The 16,793-nt window shown below is 34.2% G+C and overlaps 1 protein-coding gene across 21 annotated transcripts in view; it reads left to right on the forward strand.

Moving 5' to 3' along the window:
• LOC125650127 (tubulin polyglutamylase TTLL5-like) overlaps positions 1-16,793 on the forward strand; it is a 70,578-nt gene that overhangs the window by 31,927 nt on the left and 21,858 nt on the right. For 11 of the 21 annotated variants that reach the window (XR_008803097.1, XM_048878107.2, XM_048878094.2 and 8 more), the window contains exons 11-22: positions 951-1,042; positions 1,288-1,395; positions 2,666-2,747; positions 4,615-4,676; positions 4,811-4,899; positions 5,580-5,609; positions 7,130-7,165; positions 10,163-10,344; positions 12,088-12,150; positions 13,176-13,238; positions 14,960-14,983; positions 15,090-15,116. Coding sequence is in view for 20 of the 21 variants with exons in the window: in XM_048878107.2 (XP_048734064.1) it covers positions 951-1,042; positions 1,288-1,395; positions 2,666-2,747; positions 4,615-4,676; positions 4,811-4,899; positions 5,580-5,609; positions 7,130-7,165; positions 10,163-10,344; positions 12,088-12,150; positions 13,176-13,238; positions 14,960-14,983; positions 15,090-15,116 (858 nt within the window). In the remaining variant the exon portion in view is untranslated. The remainder of the gene's footprint in view (positions 1-950; positions 1,043-1,287; positions 1,396-2,665; positions 2,748-4,614; positions 4,677-4,810; positions 4,900-5,579; positions 5,610-7,129; positions 7,166-10,162; positions 10,345-12,087; positions 12,151-13,175; positions 13,239-14,959; positions 14,984-15,089; positions 15,117-16,793) is intronic. The other 10 variants (XM_048878095.2, XM_056165526.1, XM_056165527.1 and 7 more) reach the window with 8 other exon arrangements.

The raw sequence follows: 16,793 nt of genomic DNA on the forward strand, positions 1-16,793 counted from the left end.
AATTCTTTATTTCTACTTCAACATTGGGGTAGACTGCTATGGTAAATACCTTATCTCCACTTTAACATTGGGATCTGTGGTAAATACTCACCTCTATGGAATATATAGGTAATACAACACCTACTTCAACAGGGAGATTTATAGTAAATACCACATCAGGTTTTTGTCCATTAACCAGTTAATTCTTTACAAAGCTAACAAGGGCAAATCAATAGAAGTCTTCTGGCACTGGAAAAAAACACAACAAAAACAAAACCAGAATAGAAATCATAATTCTTCTTGAAGGCTTATAATTTGAGAGAAACTTGATTCTGATCCTGTCAAGAATTCCCTAAGTGGATTGCAAGGTGGCGGAGACTGGCTTGTCAATATTGGATTCACAGACTGGAGAAAGTATTGTGTAAGAACCCAGGAACTGTCAGGTGCATGGTGATTATAATGAATTACAACAGGGTTATATCATCAGAGGGCTGCATGGAGATAGGGAGAAGATGTCTTATTGTGCCCAATATCCAAATCAATAGAGAATGCTGCACTCAGTAATGGCATCTTGTCTTTACAGAAAAATGTCATTGGTATTAACATGACCCTGCCAAAACAAATTATCTAGATTGGTCCCTCAATGGAAATTAAATCATTATTTTCTTTTGGTTTACATTAAAGACATATTCTTTTGTCTGAATTGGTCTTCAGTGAGATGCAATAGTTGGATGAGATATTCTGCTGTCAAGATACATGTGTATGATAATGCTCTAATGTCATTTCATTCTCACCAACATGCATGTATACCCCCAGTGTGGTATTGCTCTCTTCACACCAATACAAACATGAATGCCACCACTACAAATCCAAACACTCTTCTAATTAATGATCCTTGTGTATATTACAATTCATCCTTTAGTGCTAAATAAGCATTAGAATGTATAAAAATGTTCTTTTATTTATCCCAGGAATGATGACCCGGATGTAGAGGATTATGGCAATAAATGGTCACTGGGTGCATTCCTGCGTTACATCAGGTCAAGGGGCAGGGACACAGCAGGTCTGTATTCTGTAACACGAGTGGTCACAAAATAAACGATTTACGTACATATCTGCTGACATCAGTCAACTATCATATTAAACCTGTAATTTTGATGTTAAAAGTAAAGCTCCTATAGTATATCAGTCCCGTATGTATACTTTTTAAAAATAAAGAGCAGATGTGTTTTGGTTTATAAGATGAAATCTAACAAGGTTTATTTGGAACTGAAATGATGATTGTCTATGGTCTAAAATCTGTTACAGCTCTGATGATGAGGATTGAGGATGTGATCATCAAGACGATCGTCTCTGTGGAGGTTCCAGTAGCTACTGCCTGTAAAATGTTCATGCCATTTCGAGGAAACTGTTTTGGTATGGTTACAAATACACTTGTTTTCTTTACTTTGCCTTCACAGTCTCAATCTCAGAGAGAGAGAGAGAGAGAGAGAGAGATTGAGAGATTTATGTAGCTCCATCTCTCTGTGTCACTCTTTGATTTATGTATGGTATCTCATCTTAGCATGGGTTATCAACTTCGCCTGTTTTATCATATGAATCGGATAGGTTGTATTGATTTTCAAGGTCAAATATTGGGGTCACTGACAAAAATTGCCAAATTGGTTTATGGACATAATTTGATAGGAACAATTGGATGTCTTGAATGGCTTATACATGCATGATCTTGGAGTTGGATCAAATTCTACAGAACTTTTTGCCAAAGTTTTGGTAGGAAAGAGCAGTTCATCACTTATTTGCGTACTTGATTTTTAAATGGAAGCTCTAGCTAATGCTGAAGTTGAAGGTGATGAGTTGCTGTTACAGAATTGACAGACATGAGAATATTCAGAGTAAATACACATAAACCTCAGAAATTAATATGAGCGTTGTGAATTGTGAACATTACTTTTATAGATTAGGACTGTAGTGGGTTGTAATGCTCATACTTTGTTCTGCAGTAAACTGTGGGTTATTGCTGTACTCTTGTTGGACTGTGATTTTTGCTGGCAAAGGAAACAGAATCGTTAGAATTTGTAAACTCTATCTTTGGCGTGTTAGCAAGCATGTTTATCTGTAGGTACAGGTACTTAACTTAAATATCTAAAACTGCAGGAGCCTACTAGTATAACCTTGATTGCATGATTGAGATGGATTTTTGTTTGCACCAAACTGAATAAGAGTTTACAAATAAATTTTATATGTAAAGCCATATTTTCTATATACAGAACAAAACTCAAGTATCAAATAAAAGTTTACAAATAAATTTGATATGTAAAGCCATATTTTCTGTATGCGGAACGAAATTTAAGTATCACAAAATTCAGTGTGTACTAGAATTTGGTCCAATGTATAAATAGGGCCAATATACACACTGTATCAAGATTGATGGAGTCATAGCAGGTGGTATGTGTTTCTAGGAACGCTTGATCTAGTTCCTTACTTTTCCTCTCAGAATACTCATCTTTTTTATCAATGATAAACTACATGAAATTAAAGAAAGTTCATTTTTATCAAAATAAATTGTGTGAAGTGATAACTGATATATCTCATGTTGTTTATCTTATTAGCACTTTCTATGGCAAGCCATTTCCCACATACATTTTTAAGTGCTATGGTTAATCCATCTTTTGTTCTTCTTTTCCAGAATTATATGGGTTTGATATTTTAGTCGATGATAACCTAAAGCCATGGGTGCTAGAGGTCAATCTGTCCCCATCCCTTGCATGGTAAGTGTCCAGGTCATGTCCAGAAGGATTGGTCATTTTGTGCTGTCCTTCATTGCATGTTAGCCCTTTCTGTGCTGAGAGAGATGAGAAATCCTGAGTGTTATAAAATGGCCGTGAGTGATCACTCTTTCTACGTATGTAGCTTTTCCATTTGCATGGGATCTACCGTATATACTCGCCTATAAGTCGGTTGTATTTTTTAAGGTTATTTTGTAGGAATTTGCCATTGACCCGCTTATAAGTCGATACAAATTTTTGTCAGAATCGGTTGACAATTTCAAGTCAATGCTCTAGTGTTTTTACCTATGTTTCAAAAAATATTTTGAGAAATTAAAAATTATGAGGTGCTCAATATCCAAGCCTTATCTGTTAGGGTATCTTCCCACTTAGCCAACATTTTGAAAAAATACAGGTAACTCTGTGTTGGCTAAGTGGGAATTGGGTGCAGGTAGAGAACAAAAGAATTTAATTACAGGTAGGCTATAGTCTGTTTTCAGATATAACCAGAATAAGGCAATAAGAATATTTTGTAGGATATATACATGTATAATGATAGAATATATTGAGATTCTGTCCCTTTTTTAAATAATTCATTTAATGATATTATGATTTCTATAATCAAATAACTTTAAAAATTATCTTTTTTAAATAATGAGCTGGTTTGTTTTCCTTCTATTTATGAATTTTATTTTGCTGGATATATAATAGTTTGTCTTCTTTGTCTTTTTAATCTTAATTTTGTAAATCAATTACTTTAAATTATAGCTTAACGTTAATGTACCTAAAAAAAATACCAAGTTTCAAATGATAAACATTAAATATTTATTTAGTTATTTTGTTTTATCATGCAAATATACATGAAATCTCAATTTAGAATTACATTTATGGTAGATACTATTTCAACTCTAAAATACATGATATGAAATAAAAAGTGCTTGTATAAACTAATAATATTTTATTAATGTTGCATATTAAAATGCTATAAGATATGATAATAAATGAGACACAACTGAAATAGAAATCATGTATCGACAACCACAGTCATCACAATCCAATTACTGTTCACGCGAAAGAAAAAACACATAAAAGTATTATACTGATTGATATATAAATCTACTTTTCAATATCCAGATTTGTACATGTAACATATAATTGATAAACAAAAAATTGAAATTATCTGTTATGACATAAAAAGAAGATAATCCGACTTATAGGCGAGTATATACGGTAGTGTGAATATATCGGGCTACAGATCAAATTGTCTTTTGTTCTAAATGATGTGTTTATTGGCTAGACACCCTTTTCCATGGTTATCTGATGGGGATTCATGGTTCTAAATGATATGTCTATTAGCTAGACACCCTTTTTCTTGGTAAATGGGCGGGGGCGTTCATGAAATATCAACACATCTAGTGCACTGAGTATTTCACATTTTCTTCACCTTTAAAAGTAAATACCTGGTAGGAATTTAATTTTCTCATAAGTCGAGTACTTCAGAGATTTACATCATGTGACAAATAGCTGAGGTTATCGCACACTGTGTCCCAAGAGAGAATTGCAGAGTTCACATGTCTGCGGATATGCGCTGGATTTTGGTATAGATGAAAAAACCACGAATCTGGTGATATGAATTGGTTTATGTGTACAATACTGTACAAAACTGTGGTGGATCCCTTTTAGAAACTGTCTGTGACAGTATTTGGTCAAATATTTTAGTTCACATGATTCGTTCACTTAAATCTTCACTTATATATTGTACTGTGATTGAAGTTTGTTCATTTCTTCTTAATTTTGATTTTTTTGTTTCTATGCAATTGTGCAATAAAGATAAATGACATTATTTATTTATTTATTTATTTTTTTACAGTGATTCCCCATTAGACTCCAAGATTAAAACAAATATGATGTGTGATGTGTTCAGTCTCTCAGGTAAATATATACCTGTATCATATACCTGTATCATTAAGTTTGAATATGCTGAAAATGATATTGAATATGCTGAAAATGATAATAATGCAGTAAGAGTTATCCCTCTTTGACTGTATACAATATATTTTTAATAGGCGTAGTCTGTCATGATCCGATGATGAGAACTCTACAGCAAAGTCGACGCAATCAAGAAGTCACTGCCAAAATAGCTGCACGTGCCAAGGTTAGTGAACAAAGCCTCATTCTGACACAGAGACCCTTTCAGGCTGTCGGGCACCAACACTCAAACTTTCAGTAGTATGTCTTGAACATTTTCAAATTACTTGGGTCTTAGATATTAGATTGCATTTAGTACAACGTAGAAGGTCTCTCATCTATTCTCTGCCATATGACGGAGTTGTACTTTCTAATCTTTATTTCATCATTGATAAAGCCTTTATATTTTAGACCAAGAATGAACTTGTGAAAAATCATAACCTGCAAACTGAACAACAAGCAGTTATGGTGAAGGAAAATTTATCGTTTGATACAATGCTAGAATTTGGCATTAGTTTTTAATTCTGCTCTTGCAACGAGGTGGGGGGTGGGGTGGGGGTGGGGGGTTGGAATTGTGGTATAAATACCTTTTAATCTCATATTGTAATAGAGATTCTTGGGGGACAGAGGACTAATTTAGGGGTTCAAAGGTCACAGTCTCAAGTGAAGGGGCTGATTTATGATGGTTTCAAAGGTCAACGATACAATTCCTGTGGGACATATTTATGCAAAATATTATATTTCATTAATATGCAAAGTACTAGTTTATTAAAAGCATGAAATTAAACTCCTTATGCTTAAAAATCATAGTTTGAGGTTTCCATTTTACTCATGAATTTATCCATGCAACTTAATTGTATTAATTAGAAAGAGCGGACCATACATGAAAAGATCTCGGTGAGATATAATTTGTAATCCAGATATTCTATGTAATGGAGCCTTTGTTATCTACAATGTTCTTTTTCCAATTATTTCCTGTTCTCTTTGATTTTTATTCAAGTATACTCATTGTCTGAGTTCCTTTAACATTCTATAGTCTTACTATATTTACAAATTGATATTCTAACATGAAAACTTTAGTGCATGTCTCATGTTCTCTTTGTAACAGTGATGGATTGGAATCCTTCCGTTAGTTTTATAATTTCTATTGACACATAACAACATCAATTATATGTATCATGGTCTTATAAACCATAGAAATATGTATTTGATAGATGCATATGTATAAATATATTTATCACATGTTTACTCCTTTATCCAGTGGATATCACCTATTACACAAATTTTAATTACTACACTGTGTATTCCTATGCTAATTGTGAAGTCACAAACAAACATCAATGTTATGTAGTTTGTTTACAAAATGTTAGGAAACAAAGTTCCCAACAATGCTGGGACATAAATGAATAACCGGGGGAGGAGGAGAGGAAGGCAGGGGGGTAACATGTGATTAGAATCTCCCATGATTTGTGGTTTGATATTATTTATATTCTATATATATATATATATATATATATATATATATATATAGTTTCTTGCCTAACTGGGTGAATGATAATGTTACAACCTCTTGAACATTCATGTCATTAGATTAGTTTCAAGTTCTATGAAATATTAAATTCACAAGATAATGAAATTGTGCTATACTGTCTGTAGGACAGACGCCGATGGAAACTTGAGGCGGAGAAACGCCTGAATTCTGATGAAGTCTCGATTCTTGACATGGTACATTGCACATTCTGTTTGACTTTTTCATTGGTTGATATGTGATTTTCCTGGCTATGTGTCATGGTGGTAGTTAGTTTAACATATGTGCAATAAACCACTAAATGTTGATAGTATGGTGTTGGATCTTGATGGAAGATTAGTCACTTTCTCTATTTTTGTTTTGTTTTGAGTGCTTATTTATACTTTTTATTATACTAGATTTACTTGAACTTGACAACTGATCTTGGAAAGGGTTACTTTTATTTGGTGGGTGTGTCTTGTAATACAAGAGTTTCACAGTTGTGACTTACTTGTTAAAAAATGAAACATTTTGCATGTTTTTAGATCGTTTGAATGTTAGTTGCATGATATGATTATGAGGTTCAAATGCCTGAAATCTTTGATTTGCATGATACATGAACAAAGTCAGAACTTCATCTGAAAGCACAGGGTGGAGTGACTTTGAGGGCAACAATTGGGGTGAAAATTGGAAGAGCATTTTGATTGGCCAGATCGCGAGTCTGTGGGTTTTAAATGCAATACCATATGTAGCAAATATCTGTGCTTTCAGAGATATTTCTTGAAATCTTGTTAAATGTTTAATAGAAACCATTTCATTTTCATGGATCTAATCCATATTTAACAAGATTGATAGGGATTCTGCACCATGTTATTTTCATTTTCATTTTCACGACACTGTATATTTCCAGTCTGCTCGATATAGACCCTCTTCTGCATCATCAGTGGTAAGTCTCTCATTGCTTATCACTAATCATTCTCTCATTTAGAGGGTCCCTGTAATCAAGTTTGGATTGGTTTGGTCTTGTGTATATGGATCTACATTTTTTGTTCTATTTCTATAAACAGATGCTTATCAGATTTTTTTTTAACAGTTATAGTGTTTGAGGTGTAATACATGATCATATATGGTGTTTTGTTTGAATTCTGTGCTGTTTTTAGAATTAATGATTTCTGATAATAGTGTTATAGCTATCGCTTAAAATATTGAATGATCACTACACACCAATTATGTACAAGGATAATATGAAATCTTGTGGTGCATCAAAGACTGGGGAAAATTGAAACCTGTCTTTTATCTATCTAATGCCGATATGATTACTTGTAATTATTTGAAAAGTAGTTAATAATCAGTGGTCTATGTATCCCTTTGAAGAAGAGGAGCTTGTTGTTTTGCACCTGTGAGTTGGTACATTATACAGTTATTAACTGTATCTGTGATTTGACATGCTATCAAAGAGTGTACGATTATCCAGTATTGTTGATATAATTGATGTTTTCTTATTTTAGCGTATTCAAAATTTGGTGCAGCTGATATATTATTAACGCAATCATGTTTTAGTGTTTCTTCTGTGTATAAAAATGGATAAATAGAGAATTTCATATTTTAGAGCAACTATGAATTTCAGTCAAATCTGCAAAAATTTGAATCCTACTAAAATAAGTTCACACACAGTACTTTTAAATGATGAGAACTGTAGTGACTTGTGACAAGGAAATTAAAATTCCACACTAAAGATTGGAGCAGGTTGTCAAATGGAAGTAAGCTATATACCACTGGACAATAAGTAAATGTATTGGGCTTCGAAGATTTCGTATTTATGGAACATTACAGTAGAGATTATGATCACCAAGATATCATTTGTTCAGTGTTACATGGAGGTTTTGATGCCCTATCTCCAGCTGTTCTTAATTAAACAATGGAATGTGCATCACATTGCCCCATTCCTCAATCTGATTAAAACCAGATCCTGAGATCTGCTCACTTAGATTGCTACACTAGGATCTGACGTAACCACATAGGGGGTCATGTCCGCATGACCTTTCGCTTGGAATATTCATGAGAACTATCAGCCAGTCAGATTGTGCCATACAGACAATGATGGCTATTTAGGCGGTTCCTGGCAATTTGTAAACAAATTGCTGTAATCTCTCTCCCACGAAGTTTATTCCACACTGTAAATTTGTATATTCTCGCATAACTAATTTTAAACTTTCGCAATAATGCATAATCTATTCCGTTTTTTCAAACAACAAAACGTACAATATCATTAAATTAATTGTGAATTCAGATTTATGTATGAATAGGGACGGGTACGAATTGAATACCGTATATACTCGCCTATAAGTCGGATTTTTGGGAGTCAATTTTTGGTCCAAAACTCTATGTCTGACTTATAGGCGCGTCCTAAGAAGATTGGTATTTTTCTAGGCGGCGTAATGTAGTGTTTTTAAACAACTCCGACGATTATCATGTACTACCACACAAATGATTATTGTTCACAAATATCTAGATATATGGTATTGTTTATGTATTTGAAAATTATGTATAAAGTACAAGTATTTACATATTTTTATATTTTTACATATTTTTATCTAGTTAGAAATTATTTACATATGCCGGTTAACTAATCTATCGTTTATCGGTAAAATTGAATTACGAACCCGATTCAATATTGAAATATTCATATGTATACCGGCTGAAATATATTTCATAAAAGATTGAATATTGTTAACAGATAATTTAGATCATCATTCTTGACTCTTAAAAACTCTATTGTTGATACAATGAATTATACCGGAATCCCACAATAACAGTTTTCGCGAGGCGCGTGCCACTAAGTAAACACGGTGTCAGGAACTGGTAATTAGGAGACCATACTTGCTTAGGTAAACAAGGGATCATTGTCCATAATAGATCAAGGGCTGCGTTTAAACACCAAACAGATATGACTTGGATATTGCGCACCTCATAATTATTAATTTCTCAAAATATTTTTTGAAACATAGGTAAAAACACTAGAGCATTGACTTGAAATTGTCAACCGATTCTGACAAAAATTTGTACCGACTTATAAGCGGGTCAATGGCAAATTCCTACAAAATAACCTTAAAAAATACAACCAACTTATAGGCGGACCAACTTATAGGCGAGTATATACGGTAGTTTTCAAGATGGTTTACTTAAATAACGCGAGGAATATAACGCCAGTCGACATAAACGGTGCATTGTGACGTCGAATCTAGCTGCGATATGTTTTCTTTCAAACCAAACAATCGCAGCCATTTTCCTTGAATTGTGAACTCCATCGGGATTTTTGAGCGTTTGAATGAAAGAAAACCTGCAGAGAAAACAGACGTTTAAATCGCATGTTTTGAAAGGTGTGCAGTCGTCTGTCAAACGCGCAGCCATTTTTTTTGTTTTGTTTTTTGTTTTGCATCTCTAACGTAAATAATGACGCAAAGGTTCATGGGAGAAAAATTATCGTTGGTATAAATCGACAGGGTCAATTTGATTGGCTTAACGAAAGGTCATGCGGACGTGACCCTATATGGGGTTACGTCAGATCCTAGTGTAGTGATCTAAGTGAGCGGATGTCAGGATCTGGTTTCAATCAGATTGCTCCATTCCTAATAGTTTTGTTGTGGCTTAGATATTTCCCTTTGTTTTAAAAATTTGGCTTTTCTTTATCTTTTTTTTTTATTGCAAAAACCTTACTAGATTAAAGATTGTTTCTATTACTATGGTTGTAGAAATATTTTATAGCTTGTGTGTCAAAAGAGATAAAAGTTAAGTTTTGTGAAAAATATGCAAAATAGATATGAAAACCATATGTTTAAAATTCTGGAATTGCTGAGATTTTAATTCACTGTATTTTGGTAATTAAGAAAGCATCATCAACTTGAATTGCACTAATGAACTGTATTTCATTTGTTTCCAATAGAAACAGAGGCCCCAGTCTGCGGGAAGTTCATCTGGAAGTCGACCAGGAAATCCTCAGCCACGTGGCATGGCTGGCCTAAACAGCGAGGAGATCAAGATTTTGCGACGCCTGAAAGAGGAGGACCAGCGGAAGGGGGGCTGGGTCCGGATATTCCCTACCCCTGACTCCTGGGATCTTTACTCGTACGTATTCCCCGCCACTCATTCATTCCCCACTGGTCACTCTTTGGATCCCCACTCCGACTCCTTTAATTTGTACAAGAACCCCCCGCTGCTATTGTTTTCCGAGGTCTCTACAGATACTTGCATTCCTCATCATTGTCTCTTTGGATCTCTACTTGTACACACCCACCCACCCCCACCCCAACCCCCATTTCTGTAGATCTTTACACATTCATTTTCACCACCCAAATTCCTGAGATCTTTACACATTTGTTTTCACCACCCAAATTCCTGAGATCTTTACACATTTGTTTTCACCACCCTAATTCCTGAGATCTTTACACATTTGTTTTCACCACCCTAATTCCTGAGATCTTTACACATTTGTTTTCACCACCCTAATTCCTGAGATCTCTATACATTCGTTTTTACTCTAATTCCTGAGATCTCTATTTATATCTATATTCCCTACTGCTGACCCCAAAGATTTTCTCCATCCTGGATTCCTATGATCTCCACATCTCACTTTTACATATTTACCACCCCTGACTCCAGGAATTTTTAGTAGTGTATATACTGTAAAAATGGTTATGTATGCGTGGTTTAAATTTGCACTAATTACGTGATCACTTGATAAGCACATGAATTTCCCAACACGTATTTATAGGATATAGACTTTGTATGGGAAAATATGACGACCGAGTTTTTTGGCGCGTAGACGGACCGAGCTTGCGAGGTCCGTTCGCGACAAAAAACGAGGTCGTCATATTTCCCATACAAGGTCTATAACCTTTTTATTATATACTTTCAATTTCATTTAGAAACTAACAATAATTTTATTTTTAACAATAACTTTATCGCTTTAACTGAGTAAAGGATGAAAAACACGAAAAATTTGAATTTTAACAGCATAGAAATTTGATTGTGACGTAATGTTTGCGGGCCGGAATGTTTCCGGGCAAATATCGTGTGATATATGCCCGCAAACTTTTAAAGAAAAAAGAAGAGATGAAATTGAAAGTATATAATAAAGTTATAGATATTTGATATGATATAGTATTAAATTACTGTGTATTTTCCCCCCAAGCGTTGGATGTGGAAAAACATGTATAATTAATCCCCAGCCTAAATAATCACTTCTACAGTATATGTTCCCCACCATTGACTCTTGCAATTTTTACACATATGTATTCCTACCCACAACTACTATGATATTTGTACCAGTACGCCAGTTTCGAGATTAGAGCTCTCCTGTGTAGGAGATGCATTTAGTGAAACTCTGAATGCGTAAGTGGGACAGAGTGGATCTTACAGTCAGTGAGAAAGATGATAAAATGTATTAAAACCGACTTCTCTTTGAATATTTAATGTAGGAAATATAAAATACCATAAAAAAATGTTTTAATAAAGTGGGAACATAAATACAATGCCATATTTGCAAGTAAAATCCTAGATATGATGGGTAGGAACAATGAAATAACATGATATAATAAGAATTCCAAGTATTTAATAACTCTTTGAATACTTATGATTTACATAGTTTGTGTATCAGTCGAAATTGGGTGATGAAACTGTATGAGAAGCTTACTGAGCACATTCACTTAGTAGTGATGGATATTTATCCCACTCCCAAATGTAAACACATTGTTTCGTGCCTTACTATGTACAAGAGTTCTCCGAAGGGAAATACCTCGAACATATCTCGAAACTGGCGTATTTCCCAGGAGAAGTACATTGTCATTGATTGACTTTTCCTTGTTTCAGCGCATTTCTCCAGTTTTCAACAACTCACAACTTGATGGTGCACAGTCGACTCTATCCAGAAAGGTAATGTTGACACTGTAATGTGATCTGTGGATCTATTGTAATGTTGACACTGTAATGTGATCTGTGGATCTATTGTAATGTTGACACTGTGATGTGATCTGTGGATCTATTGTAATGTTGACACTGTAATGTGATCTGTGGATCTATTGTAATGTTGACACTGTGATGTGATCTGTGGATCTATTGTAATGTTGACACTGTAATGTGATCTGTGGATCTATTGTAATGTTGGCACTGTAATGTGATCTGTGGATCTATTGTAATGTTGATACTGTAATGTGATCTGTGGATCTATTGTAATGTTGGCACTGTAATGTGATCTGTGGATCTATTGTAATGTTGGCACTGTAATGTGATCTGTGGATCTATTGTAATGTTGACACTGTGATGTGATCTGTGGATCTATTGTAATGTTGGCACTGTAATGTGATCTGTGGATCTATTGTAATGTTGATACTGTAATGTGATCTGTGGATCTATTGTAATGTTGGCACTGTGATGTGATCTGTGGATCTATTGTAATGTTGGCACTGTAATGTGATCTGTGGATCTATTGTAATGTTGACACTGTGATGTGATCTGTGGATCTATTGTAATGTTGGCACTGTAATGTGATCTGTGGATCTATTGTAATGTTGACACTGTGATGTGATATGTGGATCTATTGTAATGTTGACACTGTGATGTGATATGTGGATCTATTGTAATGTTGGCACTGTAATGTGATCTGTGGATCTATTGTATTGTTGGTACTGTAATGTGATCTGTGGATCTATTGTAAGTGTATAATGTGAAATGAAACTGTAAACGAAATTTTCCCTCTGCTGACAAATTGATGAAATGTATAAAGCTATTCCATGCTGTGCAGAGCAGTTTTACAGACCCTGAGGTAGAGGACTGACAGTTGCTTGATATTACCACCTTCTGTACACTAGATTATCTTTACACATGTAAACATATTTATTATAACATGTATAATTAATTCAGCTTTTAAAGGAATTTTGAATGTAAAATTGATTTTTCAGACATAAAGGAGGCTCTCAGCATGCGAAAAGTGTGGCATCGACATCAACAGGTCAAAGGGCAAAGTAAGTAGGGTGACAAGCATATTAAAGTATTTCACTTCAGTCGTCGTCGTGGTTGGTGAATCTGTAATCATGGGGTAAAGAGGCGTCATGAGACCAGTTCTATGCCTAAAATTACATGTTTTTGTATAAGTATTCAATTCTGAAGGAGTTCTTGTAGTTCACAGAGCGCTGTCTGATCTTCATGTGAAAATGTGCCCAATTGCAAAAGAACATCTTTACTTTGGTTCAACATCCTTGCAAATAAATGTAAATTTAGATGTTTTTATTTTCCCTTCATTTTATCTACAATACGCTTACCAAATAACAAATCTGATGAAATCATTTGGTTCAGGTTCCCTGAATTAATCACTAAAAACCAACAACACTCAACATCCAAAGTGTCAGATCAGAATTTAGATACAAGGTCAAATAAATTAGTATATATAAAGCACTAAAAATGACCAATGACACGAACAATAGGAAATTGTCGTAACGGAATTCTTGACTCTCGTCCAGAACAGATGTTTTCTTGCCCTATAATGCACTCAATAATTTCAATATGTAGACGTTCTGTTTGTTCTCAGATTTTGCAGTATAGTTTTAGTGATAGTTTGCATTCTTATTTTATTCAGTTAGTTTTCATTTCATCTATGTAACTTCTGTCATCCTAAAGATCATCCCGAAAATTTGACAATTTCATATTGTTCGTGTCGTTGGTCATTTTTTGTCTCAATTGGATAAAACAGGCTGATTTACTTTAAGTTTGATGAAAAGGGCCAAATAAATTTTTAATTTAATATTATAGAATGAATTATTTGATGATATGATATCTAAGGAAAAAAAAAAACAAGAAATAAATTTTTGATAGTACACATATGTAAGTAACTTCAAGGGTTCATTGATGCAGTTTGAATCCCAGTCTGGTGTTTTCTACCGCTTTTAAGGTTTGACATCCAACGAAATACACGTGACCCATGGGCAGTGAGAAATGTCTCATAGAGGTTTTAGGGTGTAACGGGCATGTGATATGTCATACGGGTAGCTCAGTCCAATGTCTGCACAGTGAACGGGAAATTCTGGATTTAAGTCTTAGTAAGCCGGACTCTTTCCGTTTACACATTTAATCCTTCTTTTGTTTTTACATGAACACACTTATCATATCAACACTTAGTGAATTGTCTGCAAGGAGTGAGACTTTTGAATGTGAGAGAAATTTAAAGGATTGAATGAACTTCAACTATTTTCTGAAATTCAGAGAATTGAAAGAATTAGTTCAATTTTACCTCAATCCGTCCAAAAATGTCATTAATTTTCTTAGTCTGGGAGAACCTGGACTCTGTCCAAAAGATGCAGCGATGAACCTGTAGATGTTGAGTACATTTACAAGATTATACCGCATACAATGTAAGTGGAAATTTTAGCGAGACACAAATTTAGTGATTTTCCCATAAATATGAGTATATATATTTAGCGAGAGCTAATTTTCGCGACTTTATAATTCCAGGAAAGATAACTATTACTTCTGATATAGAATAAATTATTAGCGATATTCAATTTAGCGATCTCATCACTCTTGCTAATAATGCCAAAATTAAATCCTCGCTAAAAATTCTTCTTATACAGTATTAGAAGAGATATGATACTTTTAAGTATTGAATTACAACTTATGTAACACACAAGCTCTGCATGTATAACGAAACCATTGGATCTCTGTGCCCTCACTGTGTACCTGATGTTTTCAGGATAAGTCCCAGCTTCAGAACCAAGTGAGTACCTCACCAGAGCTGTTCTTGTGCATAGTTTGCTATTTCAGTAGATCTGACCTAGACTGCTGTAGATTTCTGTATCATAATCTATCTATTGTATATACAGGAAATCCAAACTTGTGAAACATACAGTGTAAGACCATGTTCACGTAGACAAATAGGAATGCTAAATGCATGGAGGCTTCAGTGTTGTCAGTCCTGTGGTAATTGTACGTCTTCAGCATGTCAACCCCCTAGAGTCTTGTAAATGAATGTGAAACTGAAAGTCTTTGTTGGATTTCGTTTCCTTACAATCTCTTGTACCACTGTAACAACAGGAAATGTATTTTGATTTAAATATGACGTAGAGATATTCATGCCTTGTTCACACAAATGCGCTTTGAATAGTTCTTCGCATTAAATAAAATTGATATGCATTAAATTAATCAGTATTAAATAGCTTTCAAACAACAGTGATGTGAAGTGAACTAATGTGTATTACATTCATGTGCATTTCCAAATTAATAGGTGTGCGAAATAAAAGAAATGGACTAAATAAATGAAAAATGTTTTTATAGGTGCGAGAAATAAAAGAAATGGACTAAATAAATGAAAAATGTTTTTATAGATATTTTAATGAATGTTGTATAAATATATGCAGAAATTATTGTTCAAAGTACTATATATATATTGTACTACATGCACCTGTATATAATGTACATTTAAATAACTGATCTTGTATGCTCCTGTAAGTTCTCAAAAAATCACTTCCTATTTGATCAGACAACCAGCATTCAATCATGGCAATTGTTTCTTCATGGGACCAGTTAATACCTAGGAACATTCTGCCATTATGCCGACTAATGACATGATATTTTTATGTATTATAAGTCTACTATGATGTCATATGATACGAAGTTTAACCAATGATCGGCATATTTGTTAAAAACCAAATTGTCATGAAAATCAATATTTTCATCGTATTTATTAAAGCAATTCTCTCGGTATGCAAATGCAGAGCATAGATTTACATCTGGCATTGTCTAATGAGATCATGTTTGTACATGTTATTTGGTGATTAAGATCATTTTATTTAGTTTTTAACTCAAAAATAACTTAAATATCTATAACTTATCAATGGCTATGATGCATGTGATCCAAATTTGCCATTACGCATGCGTCTACATGTAATCTGCATTAGCTATGCTTTGCTTTCACATGGAGCTTATGCGAAGTAAATTATATGTGCATTAAAGATGCTACGTAAATTTTAGTTCAAATTAAACTAATATGCATTTAAGCTACCATGTGAAGGCAGTAAGATTTAATGCACATTAACTGAACATTTAATGCAATTTAAATTTCCCATGTGAACAGGGCATAAATCGAAGAGTTTTGCTTTCATCATAGTAAAACACATGTGAATCAATGATTTTAATAGAGTTGGTTGTTGTTTGTATATTGTTTTACGTCCCATTTGAGAAATTTTCACCCACCCACCAACTTTAGGTGAAGTACTGCAAATTTTGGCCTATGTATGGTGCTTGGGCCGTAGCAGTGAGGGTTCTTTATCATGCCAACGCCTGCCGCGACACGTAACTTCCATTTTAAAGGCCATATCCAAAAGACTCGTGATTCTCATTTCTAAATGTCTGGTTTTTGGTGAAAGAATAGTTACTACCTAGTACCTATGTTAAACGCCCTGGGTCTGATGTAGCATTGAAAATGGAACCTGGTAGTACCTATGTTAAACGCCCTGGGTCTGATGTAGCATTGAGATTGGAACCTGGTTGTACCTATGTTAAACGCCCTGGGTCTGATGTAGAATTGA

Source organism: Ostrea edulis, chromosome 5 (assembly GCF_947568905.1).
Source record: "Ostrea edulis chromosome 5, xbOstEdul1.1, whole genome shotgun sequence".
NCBI classification, from domain to species: domain Eukaryota; kingdom Metazoa; phylum Mollusca; class Bivalvia; order Ostreida; family Ostreidae; genus Ostrea; species Ostrea edulis.